This window comes from Pseudorasbora parva, chromosome 4 (genome assembly GCF_024679245.1).
Source record: "Pseudorasbora parva isolate DD20220531a chromosome 4, ASM2467924v1, whole genome shotgun sequence".
NCBI classification, from domain to species: Eukaryota; Metazoa; Chordata; class Actinopteri; order Cypriniformes; family Gobionidae; genus Pseudorasbora; species Pseudorasbora parva.
The window spans coordinates 27,154,616-27,180,249 of record NC_090175.1 but is presented as its reverse complement, the minus strand read 5'-3'; the positions used below and the strand labels follow the sequence as shown (position 1 = coordinate 27,180,249).

Here is a 25,634-nt window from a genome sequence, read left to right as displayed (position 1 = left end):
GCCTTTCCCTCGAACGCAAAGCATAGGAATGGTCTGTGTCGAGGGAGGATAAAGACATGAAAGTACGATCGCTGCGAACCAATCCTGGGAACGGATGCATTGAAAAATGCATTTCTGCGTTAACATCCGGAACGGGAGCTTGTGCAGGGCCCGATTCAGGATGCGCAGGTCCAGGATTGGCCGTAGCCCACCCCCTTTCTTGGGCAGGATGAAGTAGGGACTGTAGAACCCTGTCTTCATCCCGGCTGGAGGAACCGGCTCGATCGCGTCCTTCGCCAGTAGGACCTTGATCTCTGACCGCAAGACTTGGGCGTCGCTGAGCGTCACTCGGAGGTCCTCCTCCGGGGGGTGGGGGAGGGATGCAGACATCATCTCCCGAAGAGCAGCTCCTGTCCGTCCTGGGCTGCCTGTCTCAGGGCCGCTTCCCCTTGTGCTTGCCGGCAGGCTTAGCGCCCTGGACAGGTTGGGCGCCACCCTTGCGCCCGGCACCCTGCTTGGCCGGTGGAGGCTGCTGCTTTGGCTTGACAGGGGCGGAGGCAGACGCCGGCGGACGCCCTCGGTGACGAGCAGGCGGGGGACCTGCCCCGGCGACTAGGTGGAGGCAGCAGCAGGTCGCCGGGGCAGGATGTTCTTAATGGCCTCCGTCTGCTTCTGGGCCACTGAGAACTGCTGGGCAAAGTCCTCGATGGCGTCGCTGAAGAGGCCGGCCTGACAGATAGGGGCGCTAAGGAATCGTACCTTGTCCGCATCACGCATATCTGCCAGGTTCAGCCACAGGTGGCGTTCCTGGACCACCAGTGTGGCCATCGCCCGACCCAGGGAGCGTGCAGTGACTTTCAAAGCTCGGAGAGCGAGGTCCGTCGCTGCACGCAGTTCCTGCATAACGCCCTGGTCGGAACTGCCCTCGTGCAATTCCATGAGCGCCTTGGCCTGGTAGACCTGCAGGAGCGCCATGGCATGCAATGCCGATGTGGCTTTTCCACAGGCTGCGTAAGCCTTGCCGGTTAGCCCGGACGAGAACTTACACGCCTGGGAGAGGAGACGCAGAGGCACCAAGCCAGTCCGCAGCGGTCTTGGGACACAGGTGCATCGTCACCGACCGCTCGACTGGAGGGATTCCCACGTAACCCTTTACCACACCGCCATCGAGGGCAGTGAGGACGGAGGAGTCCGTCCATGGAAAACAGAAACGGTTGCATGACCGTTCCAAGCATACATAATCATATCCATATACTACATATAAATATAATACATATACATATACATATAGTTCTGATGGGGGTCGCGGAGTGCCTGAGTAAAACTTGTTTCGGTTCAGTATGATATGTTGCAAGGCTATATGTCAGTGTCATTTTGTTACAAAACAAAAAAATCTCTCTCACCTCAGAAAAAAGAACTTTCATGTCCTGTCAACTGCTATACTTTTCACGTAGTGCATGCATTTCAACTGCACGTGCAAACCAACAAGTGCAAGAGAAACTATGATCATGCAACATAATCAAGAAATAAAAGTAAAGTACCAATAAATGCGTGAAATTGACATCAATGCATACCCTCTATTTGTAGCACTCTGTTTGTCTGCACTGACATCATTCCAGAACAGAGTATGTGAGTTTTGTGAAGTGAAAGCAGAGCAGAGTTGTATGATTTTGCTCGGAGAAAGGAGCAGGTTTTAGTGTTGGTGCTTACTTTCACTCCAAGATCGCTTGGAGCAAGTGGTAGCAGGAAATGGAAAACTGAGTGGAGCTGGAAAAGCCAGGGTGATTACAAAATGCTCTGAGCACTGAGGGAAAATTGCTGCTTCCCCACTCGGCACACAACTCAGTCAGACTAAAAGTTGCTTGATGACATACATGACGTCTTGGCTTCTTTCTAAACATTTTACAAGGTGGATAAAAAATACAAAAGCAGGCCATCTAAATAATAAGTTACCCCCTATTCATTTTGTGTTGATATAGCTGTTGTATAACAGCATGTTTCAGCATGCTGCATCGTGATTTTAAACATATAATTTTAATAATGTTTATTTTTCAGATGTATCACTTGTCAGTCACTTTTCAGTATGAGGAAGTAACATTTTAAATATTTGATTTAATAACATTTAATGTAAATAATGTTCAAAATACATTACGGATTAATCAAATTCAGGCTTTAAATCAAATCATTATTATTATTTTATTATTATTATTATTATTAGAGTGTGTTTAGGGTTCTTTATTTTTAACGATTTTATTTCAAATGTTTGTAGTATTTTGAGTTTGTTGCATAATTAAATGCCATTTGCTTGTAATTTGAGCATGTTGTAGTATTATTATATGTTACTGATTATTTCTAAATATACATAGTGGATCACAACCTGCTCTCACTCCCAAAGCATCAAGATCCGAAGCATGGTCAAGTGCCTTCCGCGTCATAATAAAAACGCTTACGGTACCCCAAGGCATAATTTTTCGATGTGCTGGGTGCTCCATTCATTTCAATGAGAAACCTTTGGCATCATACACAGGGTGTAACTGGGTATGGGAACGTTAATGTCATGATGAAATTGTATTGGTTTCACAAGTTCACACTTACATATAATTATATAGAGTAAATGTAAATGCATATTTGGAGTGCTGTACGGGGCAGGGATTTGAGCTTGAACTTGGCCCGAACCCAGAGTACTACCCTGTGTAGGTTTGGGGTAGGAGTTGGGTTAGTTGCTCCAAAATATAAAAGTACCCTTTAAATTTGAATAAATCAATCATGTCTAATTTTACAAATGCAAAGAATTAATGCGTCTTGATGTGTTGCATTGGGTAAACAACTGAAATGAATGGAGTACCCTGCACGTCAATATAGTGACACCTGGGGTACTTTTAGCGTCTTCAATAAGGCAGAAGGCACTTGACCATGCTTCGGATTTTGAAGCCTTGCGAATGAGAATGGATTGTGAATCAACATTTTGTCTATGCTAAACCTATTACCAAAAATTCAAAAATTTAAATGGGGGGGTTCCGTGGTTTTTTTCTAGGCTTGGTTGTGTTTATGGGGTGCAGTATGTCATGTCTTATTACTTATTTTTTTACCCCGTATTTTTCTTATATTTTACCTTTATTCCACACCGCTGTCTCCACTGTCCTTTGAACGGCTCCTTTGCTTCCTGCTTCTATGAAGCCCATCCCTCCAGAAAACGCAATGGTCTTAGATTGGTTAGATGGCCAAATGTAGTTTCATGCAGTTTTATTGGCTGAAATGCCAAGCACAGGTTGTCCGGAAACGCCATGCTCCTTACCATTAAGGGCAAGAAGTCACATCTGGGGCAGTGTGTATTTTAATAGCAAGGGTTTATGATGTCACCAACCCCGGGGAGAAGCTCATTGTAGTCCAAACCGGCCGTTTTTGTAGGCAATAAACTGCCATAACTTTAAAAGACAATATCTTTGTTTGCATTGAACTTTCAGCACTGTAATTTTGCAGATACTGTTTATGCTCAAGCTACAACTTTACACACTAAGTGAAATCGCATGTAGCCACCCCTTTAACAGTGAATGCACATTGCTCTTAACGGGGCATCTTCCCTACCATATCAAATTTACTAATATTGCTCACATAAAACGACACCTCTTCACCTAGTGTTATACTTTCACAGGTCCTGTCAGTGGAGTCATTAACATCTGTTTATGGAAGTCAGGCAAGGACACCTATGCATTCTCCGGCCCCTTTAAGAAGATTAGTCTACTCTGTATCAACGAGGTCATAAATAATTACCATGACTGCAGCGGTGACACAGAGGAAAAGAAAAGGAATTCTATAGATTTTGAGAGCCTCACCTGAGGCGCAAGCGGAGGGCATTAGGATGCGGCCAAGTGCTACAGGGCTGCTGAGGGATACAATCAGGGGCATGTTAAGAGCTTAAATGAGAGCAGGCTCGTCCATCAAGCGAGAAACAAGATGCAGCATGCTGACAGCTGCAGGAGATTGCATTGATTTTCAGTTCACCACTTCCCGCTTCACATCTTTAATGTACACAAAAGGTGATCGCTTTATGCTTCGTAAAATCTGTGTCCTCTGCATAGCAGAAGGCCTTGTTCTGGTTACGAGAAACCGTAAGAACTGCTAATACATCAAGATTTCACATGAGGAGGGACACTGAAATAAATTACCAACTATCACCCTTTCAGCGTGTTCTGTGTCTTTTTGGAGGGTAAGTGTGAAGCCTTGCATTCTAGTGCAATATAATGAATTATTTACAGGTGATTATCTACAGGTTGATGGATTCTATCTGCTCTGATGGAGCTCAGAAAGAAATGCTGCGTAAAGCACATTCATGAGTATGGTACGGCACACAGAATCACAATGGATATGAGGAGGGAAGAAGAGAAGGATTCAAAGGAGAAAAGAAAAAAGGTAAAAAGAAAAAAAGCCAAATCATCAATGGTATACTGCTCTATAAGACAAATGCAATTAAAAAACACTTAAAAGCTTTAACTTACTTTATTGATCAATACTGTGGCCATGCACTATAAATCTACAGGCTCAATCAGTCATATTGCAGACCTGCCAACATGTACGCATTTTTCATACTCAGCACGCATTTTGACTCTTAAGTACGCTTGTATGATTCGCTGCTCTCTAGTTACGCATTTTGTTGCATATCGCATTTCGCCGGTTTCAGTGCAATCCATGACTTTGCCCTAGTGAAAAAAAGTATACTAAGTATACTTGCGGCCAGACTCATTTTCAGTATACTTGAAGTGTGTTAATGACTAGTTAACTTGAAGTGTGCTATTTTGACACAACTAATTTTGTACTAAGTATATTTAAGTTGTAATTAAATTGTGTTAAAGCACAACTTTAAGGGTGCTTTCACACCTACCTTGTTTGGTCCGGATTTTCGGACTTTTCAGTTTGGTACGAACCAAAATTACAGGTGTGAAACCTCCCTCGGACCATGGTCCGGACCAAACAGACGAAATTTGGTCCGACGTCAAGAGGTAGTCTCGGTCCGGACCAAACTGAACAAAGGTTCGGTTCGTTTCTTGTGTGAAAGCATTTTCTGTATAGTTCGGACTTTCAGACCATTTACAGGAAGTTCTGGTGTAGGATTAGTGAAAAAACACAGATTAAACTCACAGCACACGTGAGCAGCAGTGATCGCGCAGCATTTTAAACAGAACCGCTTGTGTCATGTCAGCTCGCGTGAACAGCGTGCTCTGCTTGTGAATATATATATATATATATATATATATATATATATATATATATATATATATATATATATATATATATATATATATATATATATATATGCCTATATATATTTCTAATGTCTGTGAGACAAGTAACGTTATGCTGAGTTTCGGTTTATTTATGAGACCGCTCCAGTTCATGTGCAACGCAAATGATTACTCCGTCACGGGATGTCTGCTATATTATTTATTTAAGCTTATTTATTAAATTCAGGCAAATGATGAAACATTTATTAAAATTAAGATACAAAATACAAAGCTTTCTACAAAACAAATCTTAATGAAGTGGTCAAAATTATTTCTGACTCGATGTCTTTGACATATATTGGATATCTGTGCACGTTTCATAATCAACATAGCCTAGATGAAATTTAAAAATAACATTATAATATTTAAACATAACTATAAAATAAAACACATTGTTTGGCTAAAAAGCCTATCTTCTAGGAGCTGCTCCTTTCCTGTCGGCGCCGATAAAATGTTTGCACAACGAGGACGTTCATTTGGTGGATTTGCCTTGAGTATAGTTGGTGCTGCAGATAGTAATGCCATAATATTAACAGTATTGCCAACGATATGCGTCTGTTCATTCATTCCTGTCAAAGTTAGCCGCTGAATTGACAACACACTGACGTCAGATGCACGTCCGCTAACAAACCAATCAATGTTAAGATGCAGCCCACATAGATGATGACGACAGGACGCCAGTGCGTCATGTAAAGTTCTTTGGTGCGCTAACATAACTGCAATGTGAAAGCAAACCAAATAGAACCAAATGTCCAAACACAAACTTTGGTTCGGACCTTGGTGCGGACTTTCAGGTGTGAAAACGCCCTAAGTGTATTTAGTATACTTTTGTGTGCTAAATTGGAACAACTTTAAGTATACTTAGTATACATCTAGTATAATGACTAATTACATGCTTTAGTGATATTAAATGTGCTTTATTTGTATTATAAGAATATTTTATTTGTATTATAAGTATACTTTATTCGTGTTATAGTACACTTTGTGTTATAGCATACTTTATTTGTGTTTTAATAAATTACAAATTAATTACCAGTATACGTATTCAGAACACACAAAAAATATACTATGAATATAATATATATTTTATTTACCTTGACTCATTCAAATGACTAAAAATATACACTTTGTAGTCAATAACAATACAATGTGTTATTACTTAGCTATACATTGTACAATATACTTTGAATTACATAATGTCACACAATATAGTATTTTAATGTGCTACCTTACATTTTAATGAATTACTTACTGACTTACTTTCCCAGTGTTGAATGCATTTGTTTTCAAGGACATTACAATAAATTAATCAAATCTAACACACATAACTAATGAAGAGACATTTCATTAAACAAGCCCAACGATTTTTATAAATGGTTTCACATGGTTTCAGCAAAGCTAAACAAAATTAACTTACTATGTTTTTCATTAAATTAACACTGGAAGATTTTGGAAAACATATCATTGAACTAATTCCACTGACCATCTCAATACATATAAATTACACATTATATTCAATTTTCTGGTGAGCTGCTCATTACACTTGCGTCTGATGACCGCTTACACAGGGACAGTTGACAGCAAACACTTGTGAAGAACGCAATCTGTTAACAGAATATACGAGATAAGGTCAGGTGCATGTTCATTCAACTTTTTATTCACGTTTAGTAGTGACATTACATAGGCCTATTACTTACCTCCAAACAGAAGGACTTTTTCCGGTGCTTTTCGGGATCACGTAACGTTTGGCCATTTTATTCCAAAACAGTTTATCGTCACCATCAAGGTCAGGCAGCGATGTGACGTAATTGAACTGGTCCGAAGAATGAGCAATGTACTTTCCGCTCACAGTGTTTTATTAAACAATTAATGTAACGCAACATTGTACTTCACCTGCAAGGCTGCAAACCTCCCGCGAGTGAGCGTCATAAGGACGCGTACCGTCAGCAGCTCTGCCTCTGATTGGCTGCAGGCAGTGAGCAACACAATCTGATTGGTCACAGATCAATGATAGAGACATTTGAATTCCGATAAGAAACAACTATTTAACTCATATTTTCTTGCGTTGTATTTTAAGTGTGCTGTTGGATTCTTCTTTGCCAGTGTACACTTATTAAACATATTTACACTTAAATCACAACTAAAGTAGGGCTTATAGCATACACTGCATATATTTAAAAATGGGCTTTTAGTCCATATAATAATTTATTTATTTATATAATAATAATTTATTATCACTTATTTATTAATGCTTAAGCTTGAACAGTTAAGCATGAATAAATAACCGTAAACAGTATTTATAACTTTTTATACAGCTTAATGATATTAATTATGTATTTTTAAAATATGCTTTTAGTGCATTGTTAACAATGACAATTTTGAGCATAAGTTTAAAATATATAAAAAATATATTTTAAAGTAATGTTCAAATAAGTACACTTTACAAAAGTACACTGAACTTTCATTTAAAGTATATTTTTCTAAAATTTATTTTTAGAAAATATACTAAAATACAATTATTTTAAAGTGTGTTAAAAGTTGTATTGTGAAATATGATGCTAATATATTTTTTATATATTTAGAAATGGTACATTTTTTGTAAGTATATTTCTAATATACTATCGGAAAAGAGAATATATTTGAAATACAATAAAGTATACTTTTTTTTCCACTAGGGTGATTCTGCCGCTGAGCCACAGTGTGTAAAGCTTTTGGCCAATCAGAGCACTTCATTTTTAACCCTCTGCCCATCTGCCCTTCCTAGCCAAATGCTTTGCACCCGCAAGTGTTCAGGGACTCAAGCAGGCTGGCTGGATAACTGCAGGCTTGCATGCCACGGCTGAACCGCCTCATAGAGATGCGCGGTTGGCGGTAACAGCCGCGAAACGGGCCGATTACATGACAGAATATTATATTTTAACTAAATTTGGGCGGGTGGCGGTTGAACCAACCATCCCTTCCATGGCCTTAGTTATTTGGCTTAAACATTTAAACTAGCTAAATATTTATTCGGAAAAAATGTCATTTTAAAAGCGTAGCTGCAATGGTTTGCTAATTTGTATATTAAAGAGCTCATATTAAGGATACAAATACCTTGTAGTGTGTAGTTATAAGTGAATGAAAACATCCTCCAAAGATTTAAACCTGAAAGGTCAGCGTATATAAAGTCATTGTCTCTCAAAACTAAGAGTCAACTTTGAGTCAAATACATGAATTGTTTTTCAAACGAGTCCTACAGCTTTTTATTGTGGCATTACAATGAAACATTAGCTTATTCCCCGTCCACTTTTTGTGTGCGAAGACACCAGGAACACCTTGCATACTGCAGTGGATACTGGATAGCATCATATCGAGAAGATGCTGTGTTTGTGTTTCATATTGTGTATGTATCTGGCTTACTAACTCACATCTTACTGATATACTACTGTAAATCAGCTGTGGGCTGCACTATTACCTAACAATGTGTCTATTAATGCAGATTTTCTGTAATTCTTACTACTTTGAGTAAAGATAAAGGATGGAGCTTTTGAATATTTGATTTGCAATTGTTAATATTTACATCAGCTGGGCTAACATATGCACTATTGTTGATACAGTTCCCAGATGTGCAACACAATAAAACACACACACACACACACACACACACACACACACACACACACACACACACACACACACACACACACACACACACACACACACACACACACACACACACACACACACACACACACACACACACACACACACACACATACTGGTTTCCATGTTGGATGGGGACCACCTTTATGACCATTACTTGTGGGGACCACCGTTTCTAAAGGCTCTAGAGGTATGAAAAAAATTAGAGATACTTACCATAGCTGTGTTAACTTATACACGCCTTCAGATATCTGAAAAGACTAAGTAATATCTTGACCATGTGTTACGGGGACCTATGAAAAATCGAGTTAACATGTCTTACAAGGACCTAATTTGCATTTTATTTGCATAATTCACACACTTCCCAATTGATTTGTGGGGACCTATTTGCATAATTCACACAACTTCCCAATTGATTTGTGGGGACCTATTTGCATAATTTACACAACTTCCCAATTGATTTGTGGGGACCTAGCAAGAAGAATAAATTTATTACTAAAACAATGAATAGGCATTTATTTGAAGTAAATCTTCAAATTGCATTTGCCCTTTAAAATGGGTTTAATCTAAAAAAAAAAAAAAGTAGAATTAAAATAAACAGTAGCAGTACAAATGTTTAAATGTAGAAAAGGTCTTAAATGTGGAGATGTGGTGAGGCCTGCAAATAGCGCTAGATGGGCAAAGCTTCACTCTTGACTAAATCAACCTATGGCCGGTTTCACAAACATGACTTAAGCTAGTCCCAGACAAAAATGTATGTTTGAGCTGTTTTAACTGGCATACATTAAGATATGCTTTGCGACCGTGTCAGTTTTGTCTCAGGATGCACACCAGTACTGTTTTTTGCTAAGGCATGTTTAAAAAAGCAACTTAAATGTCTTTAATGAACTAAGCTCTAACCCTGGCTTAATCTAAACTCTGTCTGTGAAACCGGGCCTGAGGGTTGTGCTTGTAATCATCTCCTCATGCTGAATTTTTGGTTGGATCGATTGAGTCTGTTTGATTGGGATATCAGTGTGATTGATGTTGCAGAGAAAAAAGTGCTCCATTACCATACAAAGGGTTATATGAGGGTAGTGAATTATTATCTGGATATTTCAACCCAAAAGTGAAACATTTAAACTTTTCCACTTCAAACTATTCTTTCTATAATTGTAATTTTCTTTACATAGTATTCAACCACAGCCAACCACTCAGCGTCATCTACTACTCATAACTATAATAAATCTACTACTAATTGTTGAGTTCAACTTTTATTGAGTCCATACTTTCCAAAAGAACTCAGATGAAGCTAAACCTCTCAACCATGTCCTGTTATTAAAAGAATACAAAAATAAAATCTTATATATAAAAAAAAAAAACTTTTAACTTTCACACATGCTTCCTTTCACAGACATGTGAATTTAAACAAACTACAACTTTAGAACAACTTTGTTTAGACCAATGCTTTTCTGCTTGTGGCCTTTATCACAGTCATTATAAAACATACACTATTTAAATGTTGTTTGCAGTATGTTTTATGATGACAGCATTAAAAGACACAAGTAGATCTAACAATAAAGTATGTTCTATAGCCAACAAGTGTTGCTATATTTTTTAACATCTTTAAATGTTGTCATCTTTAAGAGTTGTTTCTTCACATTATTATCTGCACTGCAATTTCTTTTTTGAAGCTGTAATGCGATTATAAATGTAAAACTTTACGGTCTTCCAATCGCGGTTCTTCAGCGCTTCTGGTTCAGCTTTTAAACATTTGTCACAGTCACTCTTTGCTGGTACAGTGAGTGATGTGATGAAACGCTTCATGTGCCTTTCCACAGCCTGCACCTCAATCTGCTGCCAGGGTGTCTTCTTCTGGATAGTTTTACCTAAAAGTGGACAGAAAATAATCAAAATTATAAAAATAGTGTGCTGGAATTTCAATCCGAAGCTCTGAATCCTACTATCAGTTTTTAATAGGGCTGCCCCCTAATAGTGGTCTAACCCAGAGTTTCCCACCCGAGGTGCCGCACAAGAGCAGGGGTACAGCGTAAAAGTCCTTCAAATATTTTTTATTCTATGATAAAATTTGAATATATATCACACACACAGGTCCTTCTCAAAAAATTAACATTGTGATAAAGTTCATTATTTTCCATAATGTAATGATAAAAATTAAACTATTATATATTTTAGATTCATTGCACACCAACTGAAATATTTCAGGTCTTTTGTTTTAATACTGATGATTTTGGCAAGCAGTTCATGAAAAAAAATCTCAAAAAATTTGCATATCATGAAAAGGTTCTCTAAACGAGCTATTAACCTAATCATCTGAATCAACTAATGAACTCTAAACACCTGCAAAAGATTCCTGAGGCTTTTAATAACTCCCAGCCTGGTTCATTACTCAAAACCGCAATCATGGGTAAGACTGCCGACCTGACTGCTGTCCAGAAGGCCATCACTGACACCCTCAAGCGAGAGGGGAAGACACAGAAAGACATTTCTGAACGAATAGGCTGTTCCCAGAGTGCTGTATCAAGGCACCTCAGTGGGAAGTCTGTGGGAAGAAAAAAGTGTGGCAAAAAACGCTGCACAACGAGAAGAGGTGAGCGGACCCTGAGGAAGATTGTGGAGAAGGACCGATTCCAGACCTTGGGGGACCTGCGGAAGCAGTGGACTGAGTCTGGAGGAGAAACATCCAGAGCCGCCGTGCACAGGTGTGTGCAGGAAATGGGCTACAGGTGCCGCATTCAAGGTCTTCAGATTAACTTAAAGGGAGATGAGTGTTTTCTATTAAATACTGCAAGAGTGTGGACCTTCGGGATCAATGTTCCCCACACCTGGCTTAAATGAACGACTACTAGTTGACTAGATATATAGTTGAGGACATCCCTACTATTTATGTCAGCATCTACATTGCAAGTACAATTATGTGCACTACCTATAAATAGAATTACATTGAACGTAAAAATCACTGCTTGATTGACCTAAAATACCCTGGCCTAAAATTATCATTGACTAAAAACTGACAGTACATCTACAGAAAGCAGAAGACATGCAAAAGAGAAATGTGTGAAGAGTTCACCTTTGGAAGAAGGCCTCGCAGCACTGGCTCTTGAAGGCATCTCTTCATCTGATGGTGGTTTGCGCCTCTTGGGTGGTGGCGGCATATCATTCCTTTCAGGAGGAGGAAGTGCCACCTCTGCTGATGGTTCTATGGAAAACAAGTCAACATTATTTTATATAATAACATTTTCAGAAAGATATAAACAGGTACTCTAGAATGCTTACAATACACAACTGATGTGTTATTTGTCACACTAATGATTTTAAATGCAAAAGTGCTATACAAGTGCAATTGTGTTTATTTTTGCAAGTATAATTGAACTACATCTACTAGCGGAATAATACATCTTTCTAGCGGACATTTAATCAAACATAAGCTCAAATAAATAGTATTTAACCATTTTATTTCAATATTATTGAAATAATGTTTGAGCTATAACTTTCCTGTAGCTCAAACAATAGAGCGTGAAGCTAGCAACACCAAGGTCATGGGTCCGATGCAATGTGATTCACTTTGGATAAAAGCGTCTGACAAATGCATAAATTTAAATCTAACAAAATGCATGAATGTTATATCAACAATCATCTGACATGGTCCGTTCTGTGCCATGACCCAACCAACACGAGGAGAGTGGATCCGCTAGCATTTTATGACAAATGTACACGTTTTGCTTATAAAATAGAAATATTATGGTAGCACAACAAGAAAAATCACTACAGAATGAATGTTTAGTGAAAAACATGTTGACGAATAGCTTGGAGGCATTCAATACACAATAAACAGTTTCATCAAAAAAGTGTTTGCTCTGTAATGGAGCATCATCTTTAATGTTGGAACACATTGTTTGCCTGTCACATGACTGAAAAGTATGAATGCAAACTATGCAAAATGAAATATATTTTTTTTTTTGTAATTTGTGCAAAATGTATTTTAACAGGAATACAAACCGTCAACGGTAGATGAACAATGTTCCTCTTGTATGCTCCCATCTTCCTCATCACAGTCAAGAACTTTTTCTGTGGAAGTTGTAAGTGCAGCTTAACAATGGCATATAATGGATCATAAACACATGGTATTTGAAAACATGGTAAACAGAAAATCAAAAAGTCAAATAAAATAACAAACCATCAGGATCTATCCCAATTTCATCCAAGTTCTTGCCGTGGAACTCAGCTAATCTTCCTTGTTCAAGGGCCATTAGAACTTTGCTGATCTTGGCAAGTTGCAGGGTCTTCTCAGGGAGTCGATAAAACTCACGATGGATTCTTATGTCGTGCCCAAGAAAGTTTGCCAACTGGTCCATCTCAGTGTCAGTCATATTCAACACTGTTGAAAGGGTTGCAGCATGCTTTCGCAGTCTGGTAGATGTCAGTGACTTGGGACACTTTGCACCACACGCCTTTGCAAAGCCACGGAGGCAGTCTGACCCTCGGAAATGTGTCATGGCTTCTGGTCTCGCAAACATATAGGCATTGTCTTTTAAAACCGCACAAGCCTCTCTCTGCTTAACAAGGAGTTCTAAGGCACACAGCATTTTTGGAGTAAGAAGTATTGGAACTGGTCGACCACGCTTTCCTCTGGTGATAACCCTTGTGAAGTGTCTGCAGAGTTTTTTTTCTACTTCAGAGAGTGCCCAGTCCACATCTTCATGCGGATCAGAAGTGTCTCGTGATAGAAATGCAGACAAAGGCATGCTGGCCACCTCTCCTTCCCTGCGCCGGTTAAAGAGAATCATCTGGGCTAGACATACCTTTGCCAGCTCCATCCAGGCTTTAGTAGAGGGACTTTCGGAGAGTGATTTGAACCACTTGTCTTGCACTTCACCGAGATATGCATGCATTTTTGTGACATCTTCAGTAAAGGGCAAGACAGAGGGCAGATTCCACTTTGCTTCACTGATGTTCCTCAATGCTGTAGCAGAGATCATCTCGTTCCACTTGTTCTCATGGACTTCAAGAAACTCACTGGCATTCTTCACAAGCTGTTTGTCATTTGAGATTAAGCCCTGAGCTTTTAAGAGCTTGCTTACTTTGACCAGGGAATTACCAATCTTGTTTGCAAGCGATGGAATCATGAATTTGTCGGTTTCACCGTCATACCCACACGTATACTTGACAGCTTTGACAGTCTCCATATACTTCTTTGGATTTACACAATCTTGCATTGTTTTTAAGGAGGTGACTCTCCTCGCATTGTGAATCAACCTTCCCAATTCTCGCATCTTCTCTCGCACATGCTGTTTGTTTTTGTCTGAAAGCCCACCTTTATTTAACAAGCGCTGCCCTAATTCAGTAATTACCGTGTCATTTTTTATTATATCTGTGATTGGGTCAGGATTCATGGCACTAATTACTCCCCACAGTTGTTTGGTCATGTTTGAAGGCACAGGCCCTGTGTACGTACACATAGACTGAACACGATTTTTTCCTGGTTTGGGGAGGACTGACTGAGGTTTAAGTCTACAAGAACGCATGTGTCGCCACAGGACCTTTCTTGTAAAAAGTCCTTGACAGTATGCACAATGCATGAAATCATCTCCTTGCACTTTTTTTGGTGGTCGTTTAAATGGCACCAGTTCCCCCTTTCCCGATTCCATTACAGCAGCATTGTGGGCATAATTTCCTCTGTTGCGAATATAATCCAGCTGGAGTTTTCTCTCCTTTGAACCCTTTGGAAAGCTTAGAGCTCGTGCCACATCTGATTTATTTACATGTGAACTTTCTAGATGCCTCGCCATCTTAGCGTAAGGTTTAGAGCAATACAAGCAGTAATGTCTCTTGTTGTACACTCTACTGCCATCTCTTTTTTGGTATTCACAAACAACTATGCTGTCTATTGTGTTCTGACTTGAACTGGGTTCTTCTCCTGTTCCAGATGCTTCAGACATACAGCTGTTCACTTTGTCTGTGGTTGCTGTGTCACAGTCAGGGGAACTCACTGAGCCAGATTCATCAACATCCAGCTCATAAAGGAGCTGAGGCTTTGTTGGGTTTAGTGTAAGGCTAACATCACTGTCACTGTCGGAAGTGGTATCTGGAATGTAATTATCTGAACTCTCGGGTGTAGAATCAAAGAGCTCACCAGAATCCTCAAGATCTGTATCTTTTAGCTAAAAAAATAAAAATAAATAATTTTGGAATTGGCTAGCCACAATTAATTGATCAGTAAATTAACATGCATAAATTAGCAACTATTGTGATTATCAGTAAACTGTTCAGGTATTCTATTTTCGATGCGTTTCTAATATTTTTTTGTCAATGTTTTAACAATAATATATTCTTAATACATTGTTACACAATTCACCAAGTAATTGATTATGAGAATAAATGTTGATGGCAGCTCTAGGCAAAATCCCCAAATCACCATGATGCTTCAAAATTGATTGGAATCACTTCGAAATACAGGAGTAAAATAAAAATTTGCAACATGTGCAGCACAACTTTAACATAAGCTAAAAATTATGAGATCACTGTAAAAGAATGGGGTGTTTAAAGGCTTAGTTCACCCAAAAACGTAAACTGTGTGATTAATTCCTCATGTGGTTGGACACCCATAAGACCTCCGTTCATCTTCAGACACAAATGAAGATATTAGTGTTGAAATCCGATGGCTCAGAAAGGCCTTCATTGACACCAATGTCATTTCCTCTCTTAAGACCCATAAAGGCACTAAAGACGTCGCTACAAAGCCCATCTCACTACAGCGGCCCTACAATCAATTTATGAAGACACAAGAAGAGTTTTTTTTGTGCAGAAACAATAAATAACGACTTGTATAGTGATGGCCGATTTCAAAACACGGCTTCACGAAGCTTGGAAGCATTATGAATCAGTGTGTCGATTCATGATTCGACTGATGATTCGATACAATGCTTGAATCTTCAGGAAGCTGTGTTTTGAAATGGGCCATCACTATACAAGTTGTTTTTTTTTTAAAATTGCGCACAAACTAATCTCATCTCTTCATAAAATGATTGTAGAGCCACTGTAGAGAGATTGGCTTTGTAATGACGTATCTCTGTCTGAAGATGAACGGAAGTCTTACGGGTGTCCAACAACATGAGGAATTAATTAGAGAATTTTCTTTTTTGGGTAAACTAACCCTTTCCAAATAAATTTTCAATCCAAATAAATTTTCAATCAGATTGGATTCTTTTTCTAATCTGATCGATGCACATTACCTAATGTTAACCCACAAATTTGGATCTGAAAATGATTAGATACATGAACTAAGATGATTAAATCCTGTAGAAGTACTGGTCATTCATTGTTGGTTAACCAATGATAAATTAAATGTTACTGTAATTTGTTTCCATTTTTTTCAAATAAAGTACGTTGGCCATAGGTGTGCAAATGAATTTGAAAAAGTAAGCAATCTTACACTGGGTCATAGGATACTGTACTGTATACGTTTGATTTATGTTGTGTTTGGGACATGGCTTTTCAAGGCTTGTTTTTGTAATCAGGCTCTCAAAGTTTATCAAAAATATATATTGAGATTTATCGGCCCATATATCAGCTGTCGGCTTTTAAAATATAAAGAAATATCGTATCAGCCAAAATTTTCATATCAGTGCATCGCTACCATTAGTAATTTGATTGATGGCTCGATAAGACTGAAAAGCCTTTATGTAAATACCTTAATTGCTCCAATTGAGCTAGATCCAAATAAAATTTCAATCAGATTGACATCTAAACACTTGATCGCATTGAAAACGCTCAGTGAACATTTAACTTTCACTTATTAGCAATTTATAAGCTAGGTGCAAAAGATGGAAAAACTCCAAACCTTTTCAAAAACGAGTGAACTGAGAAGCGCAGACGCAATGCACGTGCATGATCTTAAAATAATAATAATAATAATTTCAGGATATTCTAGGGACAATCACTCAAACCTACCATGACACTTTTAGTCCTTCTCAGTCTGGGTACAAAAATCTCATTTGGGAGCGGTGTCACAATCTGTAAACAAAAAGTACAATCAACATCAAATACTATATTATAATAATTCAAGTTCAAAAATAAGACTGCAAGTGTGTATAGTACTTTTGAACACCTAATGGGACAATTATAGCGTTGCAAAAAAAGCCAATTTTACAGAGGTTTTTTTGTTTCAATACTGCATTTTTTTAAAAATTCAAATGTCTGCTCCATCGCTATATAACTAACAGAAGACAATTTTAAAATTGGGGCACTTCTAATTAAGTGACAAAAAGCAGTTGACAATGTAAAAAATACACATACTTGCCATATTTGCACCGATAAAATATGCAACACTTCAGTGATGAACATGAACGTACCTGTTGAGGAGAGCTGATTTGAGCCGATTCATCCTCCATTTGAGTCTCTAATGGGACAGAAGGATCAGTGTCACCTGATGCGCTGGTATTAACAGCAATGCCGCTCATCTGTAAGAGACAACAGTCATATGAAGAGATATTAGAACATGGAAACACAAGAGAGCAATCTGAAGACGACACCACATGACTTCAGAGATAGATAGAGCGAGCAACTTCAACTTTAAACATCTACTACTGTCCAGTCAACCTCTGTCTGCACGCTCACACACACATCTGGAATAAAACAGGCTTTATGAGGACCTCACACACACACACTGTGAAAGTTCCTTATGGGGACCGGTTTCATCCACTTTAACACACAAGTTTGAACTCAAACACACACACACACACATCTGGAATAAAACAGGCTTTATGAGGACCTCACACACACACACTGTGAAAGTTCCTTATGGGGACCGGTTTCATCCACTTCAACACACAAGTTTGAACTCAAAAACTGACTGAAAGTGTGTTGTGGGGACGTCGTGAGTGTCCATTTTAAAGCAACTATTAACCCAGAAAAAAAATCCCAGTGAAGGACAAAACTGGCCCAAGATTCTCCTCTAGCACTGAGCTACTGGAGATATGTGATTAAACTGTTCTGTGTGGTGATTTACACCAGATAGGCATCAAAATATGCTTTAAAAACACTAAAACAGAGCAATGAGAGACAGTAGAGTTAAATCTTCAGTGATGAACATGAACGTACCTGTTGAGGAGAGCTGATTTGAGCCGATTCATCCTCCATTTGAGTCTCTAACGGGACAGAAGGATCAGTGTCACCTGATGCGCTGGTATTAACAGCAATGCCGCTCATCTGTAAGAGACAACAGTCATATGAAGAGATATTAGAACATGGAAACACAAGAGAGCAATCTGAAGACGACACCACATGACTTCAGAGATAGATAGAGCGAGCAACTTCAACTTTAAACATCTACTACTGTCCAGTCAACCTCTGTCTGCACGCTCACACACACATCTGGAATAAAACAGGCTTTATGAGGACCTCACACACACACACTGTGAAAGTTCCTTATGGGGACCGGTTTCATCCACTTCAACACACAAGTTTGAACTCAAAAACTGACTGAAAGTGTGTTGTGGGGACGTCGTGAGTGTCCATTTTAAAGCAACTATTAACCCAGAAAAAAAATCCCAGTGAAGGACAAAACTGGCCCAAGATTCTCCTCTAGCACTGAGCTACTGGAGATATGTGATTAAACTGTTCTGTGTGGTGATTTACACCAGATAGGCATCAAAATATGCTTTAAAAACACTAAAACAGAGCAATGAGAGACAGTAGAGTTAAATCTTCAGTGATGAACATGAACGTACCTGTTGAGGAGAGCTGATTTGAGCCGATTCATCCTCCATTTGAGTCTCTAATGGGACAGAAGGATCAGTGTCACCTGATGCGCTGGTATTAACAGCAATGCCGCTCATCTGTAAGAGACAACAGTCATATGAAGAGATATTAGAACATGGAAACACAAGAGAGCAATCTGAAGACGACACCACATGACTTCAGAGATAGATAGAGCGAGCAACTTCAACTTTAAACATCTACTACTGTCCAGTCAACCTCTGTCTGCACGCTCACACACACATCTGGAATAAAACAGGCTTTATGAGGACCTCACACACACACACTGTGAAAGTTCCTTATGGGGACCGGTTTCATCCACTTCAACACACAAGTTTGAACTCAAACACACACACACACATCTGGAATAAAACAGGCTTTATGAGGACCTCACACACACACACTGTGAAAGTTCCTTATGGGGACCGGTTTCATCCACTTCAACACACAAGTTTGAACTCAAAAACTGACTGAAAGTGTGTTGTGGGGACGTCGTGAGTGTCCATTTTAAAGCAACTATTAACCCAGAAAAAAAATCCCAGTGAAGGACAAAACTGGCCCAAGATTCTCCTCTAGCACTGAGCTACTGGAGATATGTGATTAAACTGTTCTGTGTGGTGATTTACACCAGATAGGCATCAAAATATGCTTTAAAAACACTAAAACAGAGCAATGAGAGACAGTAGAGTTAAATCTTCAGTGATGAACATGAACGTACCTGTTGAGGAGAGCTGATTTGAGCCGATTCATCCTCCATTTGAGTCTCTAACGGGACAGAAGGATCAGTGTCACCTGATGCGCTGGTATTAACAGCAATGCCGCTCATCTGTAAGAGACAACAGTCATATGAAGAGATATTAGAACATGGAAACACAAGAGAGCAATCTGAAGACGACACCACATGACTTCAGAGATAGATAGAGCGAGCAACTTCAACTTTAAACATCTACTACTGTCCAGTCAACCTCTGTCTGCACGCTCACACACACATCTGGAATAAAACAGGCTTTATGAGGACCTCACACACACACACTGTGAAAGTTCCTTATGGGGACCGGTTTCATCCACTTTAACACACAAGTTTGAACTCAAACACACACACACACATCTGGAATAAAACAGGCTTTATGAGGACCTCACACACACACACACACTGTGAAAGTTCCTTATGGGGACCGGTTTCATCTCAAAAACTGACTGAAAGTATGGATGTTTTTTCTTAGCACTTATAATGATAAAGGCGTTAAACATTACTCAGTCAGCCTGTACGTGACGTCAGCCGCAAGCGGCAGCAGCAGCGCAAAGAAAACAAAACACAGCGCGGACAGGATTTGTCATGACAGCGGATGACAGAGCAGAAGCCAACGAGCGAGAAACTATCAGGCCACTATTGCGGTCCAGTTTGTGGAAACGTATTTTTTTATGGTCTATGTTGGAAACACTTTGGCCCTTTTGTAAAGACGGAGATGTTCTAAAGGAGTCTCTTGCTGTTTGCAGTAGTAGCAGGTTCAGCCACTGCTCATTCAACCTGAAGAGATGTTGGTTGCACTTTATTTTTGATATTAATATAATGATATTAATATAAAGGGTAAATTTTAAGTCACTGAATCGTTTTGGATCGTATCGTTCTAAATTAACCAATATCGTCCTTGAATCGTATCGAAAACCTCAAATCGTGATACGAATCGAAGTTAAAACGAATCGTTACACCCCTAGTGTATACCTATTACAATTTGTATTAAAATAGTAATACGGGTAAATTAGATTAATTTATTTCTAATAGCTATCATATATATATATATATATATATATATATATATATATATATATATATATATAATCTAATCAACAACCAACTTGCTTGACACGTTGCAACAATGAGCTTTTATGTACACAGTGCATTGTAACATACTTGTGTTCTCCATGGGTAGTCTTCTCCTCCATAATCATAGGTGATTTCTTCTCCTTCTTTAATGTCATGAAGGGCAAACAGACAAAGGTGGGGCTTTCCATTTACATCAATTTTCTTCATCTTACATTTTGGATGTTTGTGGTCATCATTAACTATCCGCCCAAAAGATCCATCTTCTCTTGAGGCATCAATACTTAAAAATATATGAAACATAAGAAAATGAGAGATACAAGTATTACAATATACCACCAACAATTACTTTTTTTACACTATAGTATAGCATAAGGTATATAGTTTTTGTGCATCTTACCACCATGTTTTCCCTCGCCACTTGAAATCAAACATAAATGCAGCACAGGATGCGTGGTAACGCTTTCTTCTCCTCTGCAGTTCTGCATCATTTATCATATCTCCCCTGTACTCAACAACAAAATCACCTTTGCAAAAGACACCCTTTGCAAATAGACCACGTCCTGCATAAAACAGAAAAGAAAAAGAGAGGAAAAAAAAAAATTCACAAAAAAGAAAATTTTGCAGATAAAGGATGCCAATTACACAAAATACATCAAAAGTTAGCTGATTTAAAATAAGCTGCAACAGGTACCCAAGTAATGCACCCAGATGCTCATAAGATAAAGGTTAGGACATGCATATGATAGTAATTATTGTCTGATAAATCACAACATACACCACCTTACCTTTCTCTGCATTTATATACTTCACATCTAATTTGAATGTCTTGTCAGTCTTCGAAACCACATGATGCATGGCATCCTTAAGGGGGCTGATTCGTGGTGGCATTTCAAACTTGGAAAAAGATGTGTGAAGAATTAGTGTGAAAATGGGGAGACATTAAAACAATTAAACTAATATGTTTAATAAGCAGATACGAATGTTATTTTAATGTAACACTGAACTGTAATGTTATCACAATGTACCAATGCATGACAATCGAACAAGGACAATTAATGTCTGGCACAACAATAACCTTAAGGGCATCAACTCAAAATGTTCACTTAGACTATAATCTCTCACAAATCAAAACATGACTATATATATTGTAAGGTAGCCGATCTTTAATTCTTCATAATTACAGTCAAACACTATAAACACGAGCCTGACATCGAGTGCAAACCCCCCTCCCATCCCCCACACAAAATTATATTTCAACATGTGCCCTGACTAAAATATGATTTCAACATGTGCCCTGACAAAAATATGATTTCAACATGTGCCCTGACAAAAATATAACTTTTCTTTAATATAAAGCATAAAATAATCCACCCCTCTTGCACTAATATAACGTGAACTAGACAGAAACTAATTTAATATTAACCAAATCGTTCCAATAGCAGTAAGGCTAAACATTTGACGACACTTTTCAGTTAAAATTAAGCCTTTTACATTAAATTGAATGATTATGTGATCGCTAAAATCGTCAGGCCTCACTTAGCCTCAACAGTTAATTAGCACTTACTAGCTAGCTAAACTAATTACCCTAACTTAATACATATGATATGTGCTTACCTTGTATTTCACCTTTTTCCTCTTCGTACCTTGGCATTTCCTGCAAGTAATCCTCTTAGTGTGGAGTATTCTTCTTCTTGTTGTTGTTTAATGGAGTTTGTGAAGTCAAGTGTCAATTTAATATGTATTTCGTTGCTGAAGAACTCGTTCCTAACGAGGACTAGGAAGTGGGCGGAGCCCAACCATAATTGGAAAATGTGTGTGTGAAGACGTGAGTGCATTACCACCCAGAAAGGTTTGGGGGCGCAACTGAGCACTCCCTACACACACTCACACTACCTCAAAAGCGTGTGTTTTGGGCCAAAGCTAAAACTCCGCCCACCACCTTCAGAACAGCTTCTCTAATCATTTTAATGGGTTTCCCTTATGGGGACCTGATTTTTGGTCCCCACAACGCAAGAGGTCCCCATGACGTGACTGTGTAAACAGATTCATGTCCCCACAACGTGATGATTACCAGAACACACACACACACACACACACACACACACACACACACACGTTTGTTTTTGTGAATTGTGGGGACATTCCATAGGCGTAATGGGTTTTATACTGTACAAACCGTATTGTCTATCCCCTTACACTGCCCCTTCCCCTAAACCTACCCATCACAGGAAACATTCTGCATTTTTACTTTTTCAAAAAAACTCCTCCTGTGTAATTTATAAGCATTTTGAAAAGTGGGGACATGGGGTAATGTCCTGATATGTCACCATTTTCTGTAATACCTGTGTCATACACATGTTATTATACACATTTTTGTCCTGATATGTCACAAAAACAAGCACACACACCACACACACACACACACACCACACACACACACACTTGTAAATACTGATGTTGAGGAACTACAGTTGAAACCTCATAATGTAGCTAAAACTGAGAATCAGGTACAAACTATCGCCGAGCTTTAGGAACGCAAAGCCTCCTGAATGGACGTGGAGTTCAGTTAGGGTAATTGTCATTTGTTTATGTAATACATGCTGTATGCAGTAGACCAATCACAACAGACTGACAGATCAGCTGTTTGTTTTGGGTCGCCTAAGAAAGGTTATCCAGAATTCAAACAGACAGTCAGCAAGTGGATAGTGGAGACAATTTCTCTTGCCTATGATTCCTCAGGCCAGCCATCTCCTTTGGATTCTTTGGCCACTCACATTCGCAAGATTCTATGTCCTGTTTTCGTCTTAGCTGAACAGTTTTTACATGGACAGGCATTTGTAAGCATGGCGTTTAGGCATTCTCGTTCCTAAAGTATCACTGACGCAGCGCAAGTTCCCATTGAAAGGGAATGTCTGCAGGTTACACTGTAACCCTAGTTCCCCGAGAAGGCCCTGCCATACTTCTTGCATCCCTGGGATCAAAATGCTTTGGGTAAATTTGAAGCTAATGCAGGTTGTTTCCAGGAGTGCATTATCCTTTCCTGGTTGTGACTTCACCCGCCCTTTATGTTCACTCTCGCCATTTGACTAGTTGACACATGCTTCAGACGCAATCACACAGGTGTGTTCCCAAAGCTTCATTGACACAGCGTCTTGTTCCCTTCTCAGGGAAATGAAAGCTTTACCGTAAGCTCTGCCAGGAAAATTCAATATTATGTCATGCGTCACTTTTAGACCTAACCAATCATGTTCTAATCCACAGAGTATAATGATGGTCACTTACACGTTCTGAGTTCGCAGATGCTGTCCCCGACAGTTACCTTCATCCTCCCCACCACCACCAGGATGGTCCCCATTTATACCTCCTGGGGGTCGGCTGTGCCCCTGCCTTCATCTTCAGGCAGGGTATGCAGAGTCTGTAACCCTCGAAATGGAAGCTAAGGACTGGGCCTATGCCAAAGAACTCTAATTATCATACTTGCTGGATTATCAATACATTTGTTAATTTTTGCAATTCATCTGGCTTCCATATATTTCTGGTAGAACTAGGGTTACAGTAGGAACCTGAGACTCCTCCGGGAACCTCTCCGAGGGAGAATTCAGGTTGATTGTGTTACTTTTCCCAAGTCATCTCCATTACAAAAAGTCTCAATCACACCCTCAAATAAATTAAAGAGATTTAGAATCCTTTAGAGTTTTAGAGTTGAAAGAAATGTTATTTAAATAAAAATTCTAGATTTTATCAAAGTAAAAAAAAAAAAAAAAAACACAAGTTAACATCATCACTAGACCTTTGCTCCACTTTGTGTTTGTCCATCTGATATAGTGAATTCATGTTTATTAGGACACTTTTTGCCATTGATATAAAGTGTCCCATTCAACCTAAATTCACCCTAAATAGTCATTTTGGCTTGCCCTAAAATAAAATTCAACAGTTGACAGATGATTTTTTTTTTCTGAAAGTACTTAAAACCCAAAATGAAAGGATCAATACAAAAAAGTCTCAATGGACCTACAAAACAATTATTTTAACATTGTAAATAAAGGTTCTAATCTAAAGAGAGAGAGAGAGAGAGAGAGAGAGAGAGAGAGAGAGAGAGAGAGAGAGAGAGAGAGAGAGAGAGAGAGAGAGAGAGAGAGAGAGAGAGAGAGAAATTACAATGCCAAATGTCCATCCTGAACAAAACACAAAACATCATTGACAGACCACAGGTCATTAAAAATCATCTCATCATAAACAAGACTATAGTATGCAGATTCTATTTTTAGTCTACCAGTTACCAATTTCATGAACATCACTTCAACATTAATACTTTAAGTTGTATCCCTTGATTCTTCCTGGTTTTCCATATTGACAATTTTGCAGTTCATATTAACTAGTTTAACAAGCACATCCTCCTCCTCTTTGAATAATTATATTTCCCACCCCCCATAAAAACTTGTTCAGAGAATTATCTGCTAAGAAAATCTGCTAAGAACATCAAAAAGACCTACTAATCGTTTCCATTTTAAAAATAAATGTTAAAAATAAATTTTCTTCTTCACAAAATCTACATCTCACACCTACTGCTGGGTTGAGGTGTGCCACATGTTTGTCCGTACCTATTGCCCCATGAATTATTCTCCATTGTAAATCCGCTGTTCTTTTCTCTACTGGAGGTTTATACAAAGTTCTCCATCGGTCTCTCACAAGAAATGTGGTCTTCCACAAAACTGGCCACTTTGAGATCTTTTGTCCTCTGAGTGAAACTTGATGCAAAACTTTGACTGAGGTAATATATATTGCTTTCTTCGGTGTAGTTTCAAACAGGCCCAGCTGTGGTTTCAAAAGATAAAATTGAACCTTCTGATTCGCCTTCTTGTCTTTCACCAATGACACCAGCAACTCTTATTTTTGGAAAATCCAGCTCTTTTCCTGTATCTTATGGAAAATATTGTCCAATATTCATTCTATAGCTGCTTGGTAATGTATTAACAATTTCTTCTAACAGCTTTTCCGTCAAGCGGGAGGACTTTGACCATGTTGCTTCTTTCAAAGTTTCCACGGATTCACATCGGTCATTACTCAAAAGTTGCCCCATCTTCACAATGCCATGTATTTGGAATCATCCACTCATGCTTACAGAAGATAAAAGTCTTGTCTGTAACATTGGT

General features: G+C 38.8%; 2 protein-coding genes across 3 annotated transcripts; both read right to left on the bottom strand.

The window, feature by feature from the left end:
- Positions 1 to 9,601: 9,601 nt before the first annotated feature.
- On the bottom strand, positions 9,602 to 18,105 carry LOC137073993 (uncharacterized). 2 transcript variants are annotated; one of them, XM_067442710.1, is made up of 6 exons: positions 18,000 to 18,105; positions 16,851 to 16,913; positions 13,078 to 15,061; positions 12,900 to 12,968; positions 11,971 to 12,099; positions 9,602 to 10,768 (listed from the first exon to the last, which is right to left on the bottom strand). In XM_067442710.1, exons 1-6 carry the CDS (start codon positions 18,036 to 18,038, stop codon positions 10,545 to 10,547), a joined length of 2,508 nt encoding a protein of 835 aa, XP_067298811.1. In that variant the 5' UTR covers positions 18,039 to 18,105; the 3' UTR covers positions 9,602 to 10,544. The 2 variants fall into 2 exon arrangements, with proteins under 2 accessions (XP_067298811.1, XP_067298810.1); XM_067442709.1 differs by lacking the exon at positions 18,000 to 18,105 and adding an exon at positions 17,252 to 17,295.
- A 455-nt stretch (positions 18,106 to 18,560) lies between these two features.
- Positions 18,561 to 22,560, bottom strand: LOC137073787 (N-lysine methyltransferase KMT5A-like). Its single transcript, XM_067442495.1, has 7 exons — positions 22,096 to 22,560; positions 21,267 to 21,375; positions 20,879 to 21,041; positions 20,569 to 20,761; positions 19,375 to 19,482; positions 18,629 to 18,736; positions 18,561 to 18,569 (listed from the first exon to the last, which is right to left on the bottom strand). The coding sequence occupies exons 2-7, from the start codon at positions 21,367 to 21,369 to the stop codon at positions 18,561 to 18,563; spliced, it is 684 nt and encodes a 227-aa protein (XP_067298596.1). The 5' UTR covers positions 21,370 to 21,375; positions 22,096 to 22,560.
- Between the last annotated feature and the right edge of the window lie 3,074 nt (positions 22,561 to 25,634).

Coding starts and splice junctions, on each gene's coding strand:
- LOC137073993 (XM_067442710.1), bottom strand. CDS start 18,038: ATGGAGGATGAATCGGCTCAAATCAGCTCTCCTCAACAG. Junction 15,062..16,850: donor GAAGGACTAAAAGTGTCATG/GTAGGTTTGAGT, acceptor TTATTTTTTTAG/CTAAAAGATACAGATCTTGA. Junction 12,969..13,077: donor AATTGGGATAGATCCTGATG/GTTTGTTATTTT, acceptor CAACTTCCACAG/AAAAAGTTCTTGACTGTGAT.
- LOC137073787 (XM_067442495.1), bottom strand. CDS start 21,369: ATGCCACCACGAATCAGCCCCCTTAAGGATGCCATGCATCATGTGGTT. Junction 21,042..21,266: donor GTATATAAATGCAGAGAAAG/GTAAGGTGGTGT, acceptor TGTTTTATGCAG/GACGTGGTCTATTTGCAAAG. Junction 19,483..20,568: donor ACTACCCATGGAGAACACAA/GTATGTTACAAT, acceptor TGTCTCTTACAG/ATGAGCGGCATTGCTGTTAA.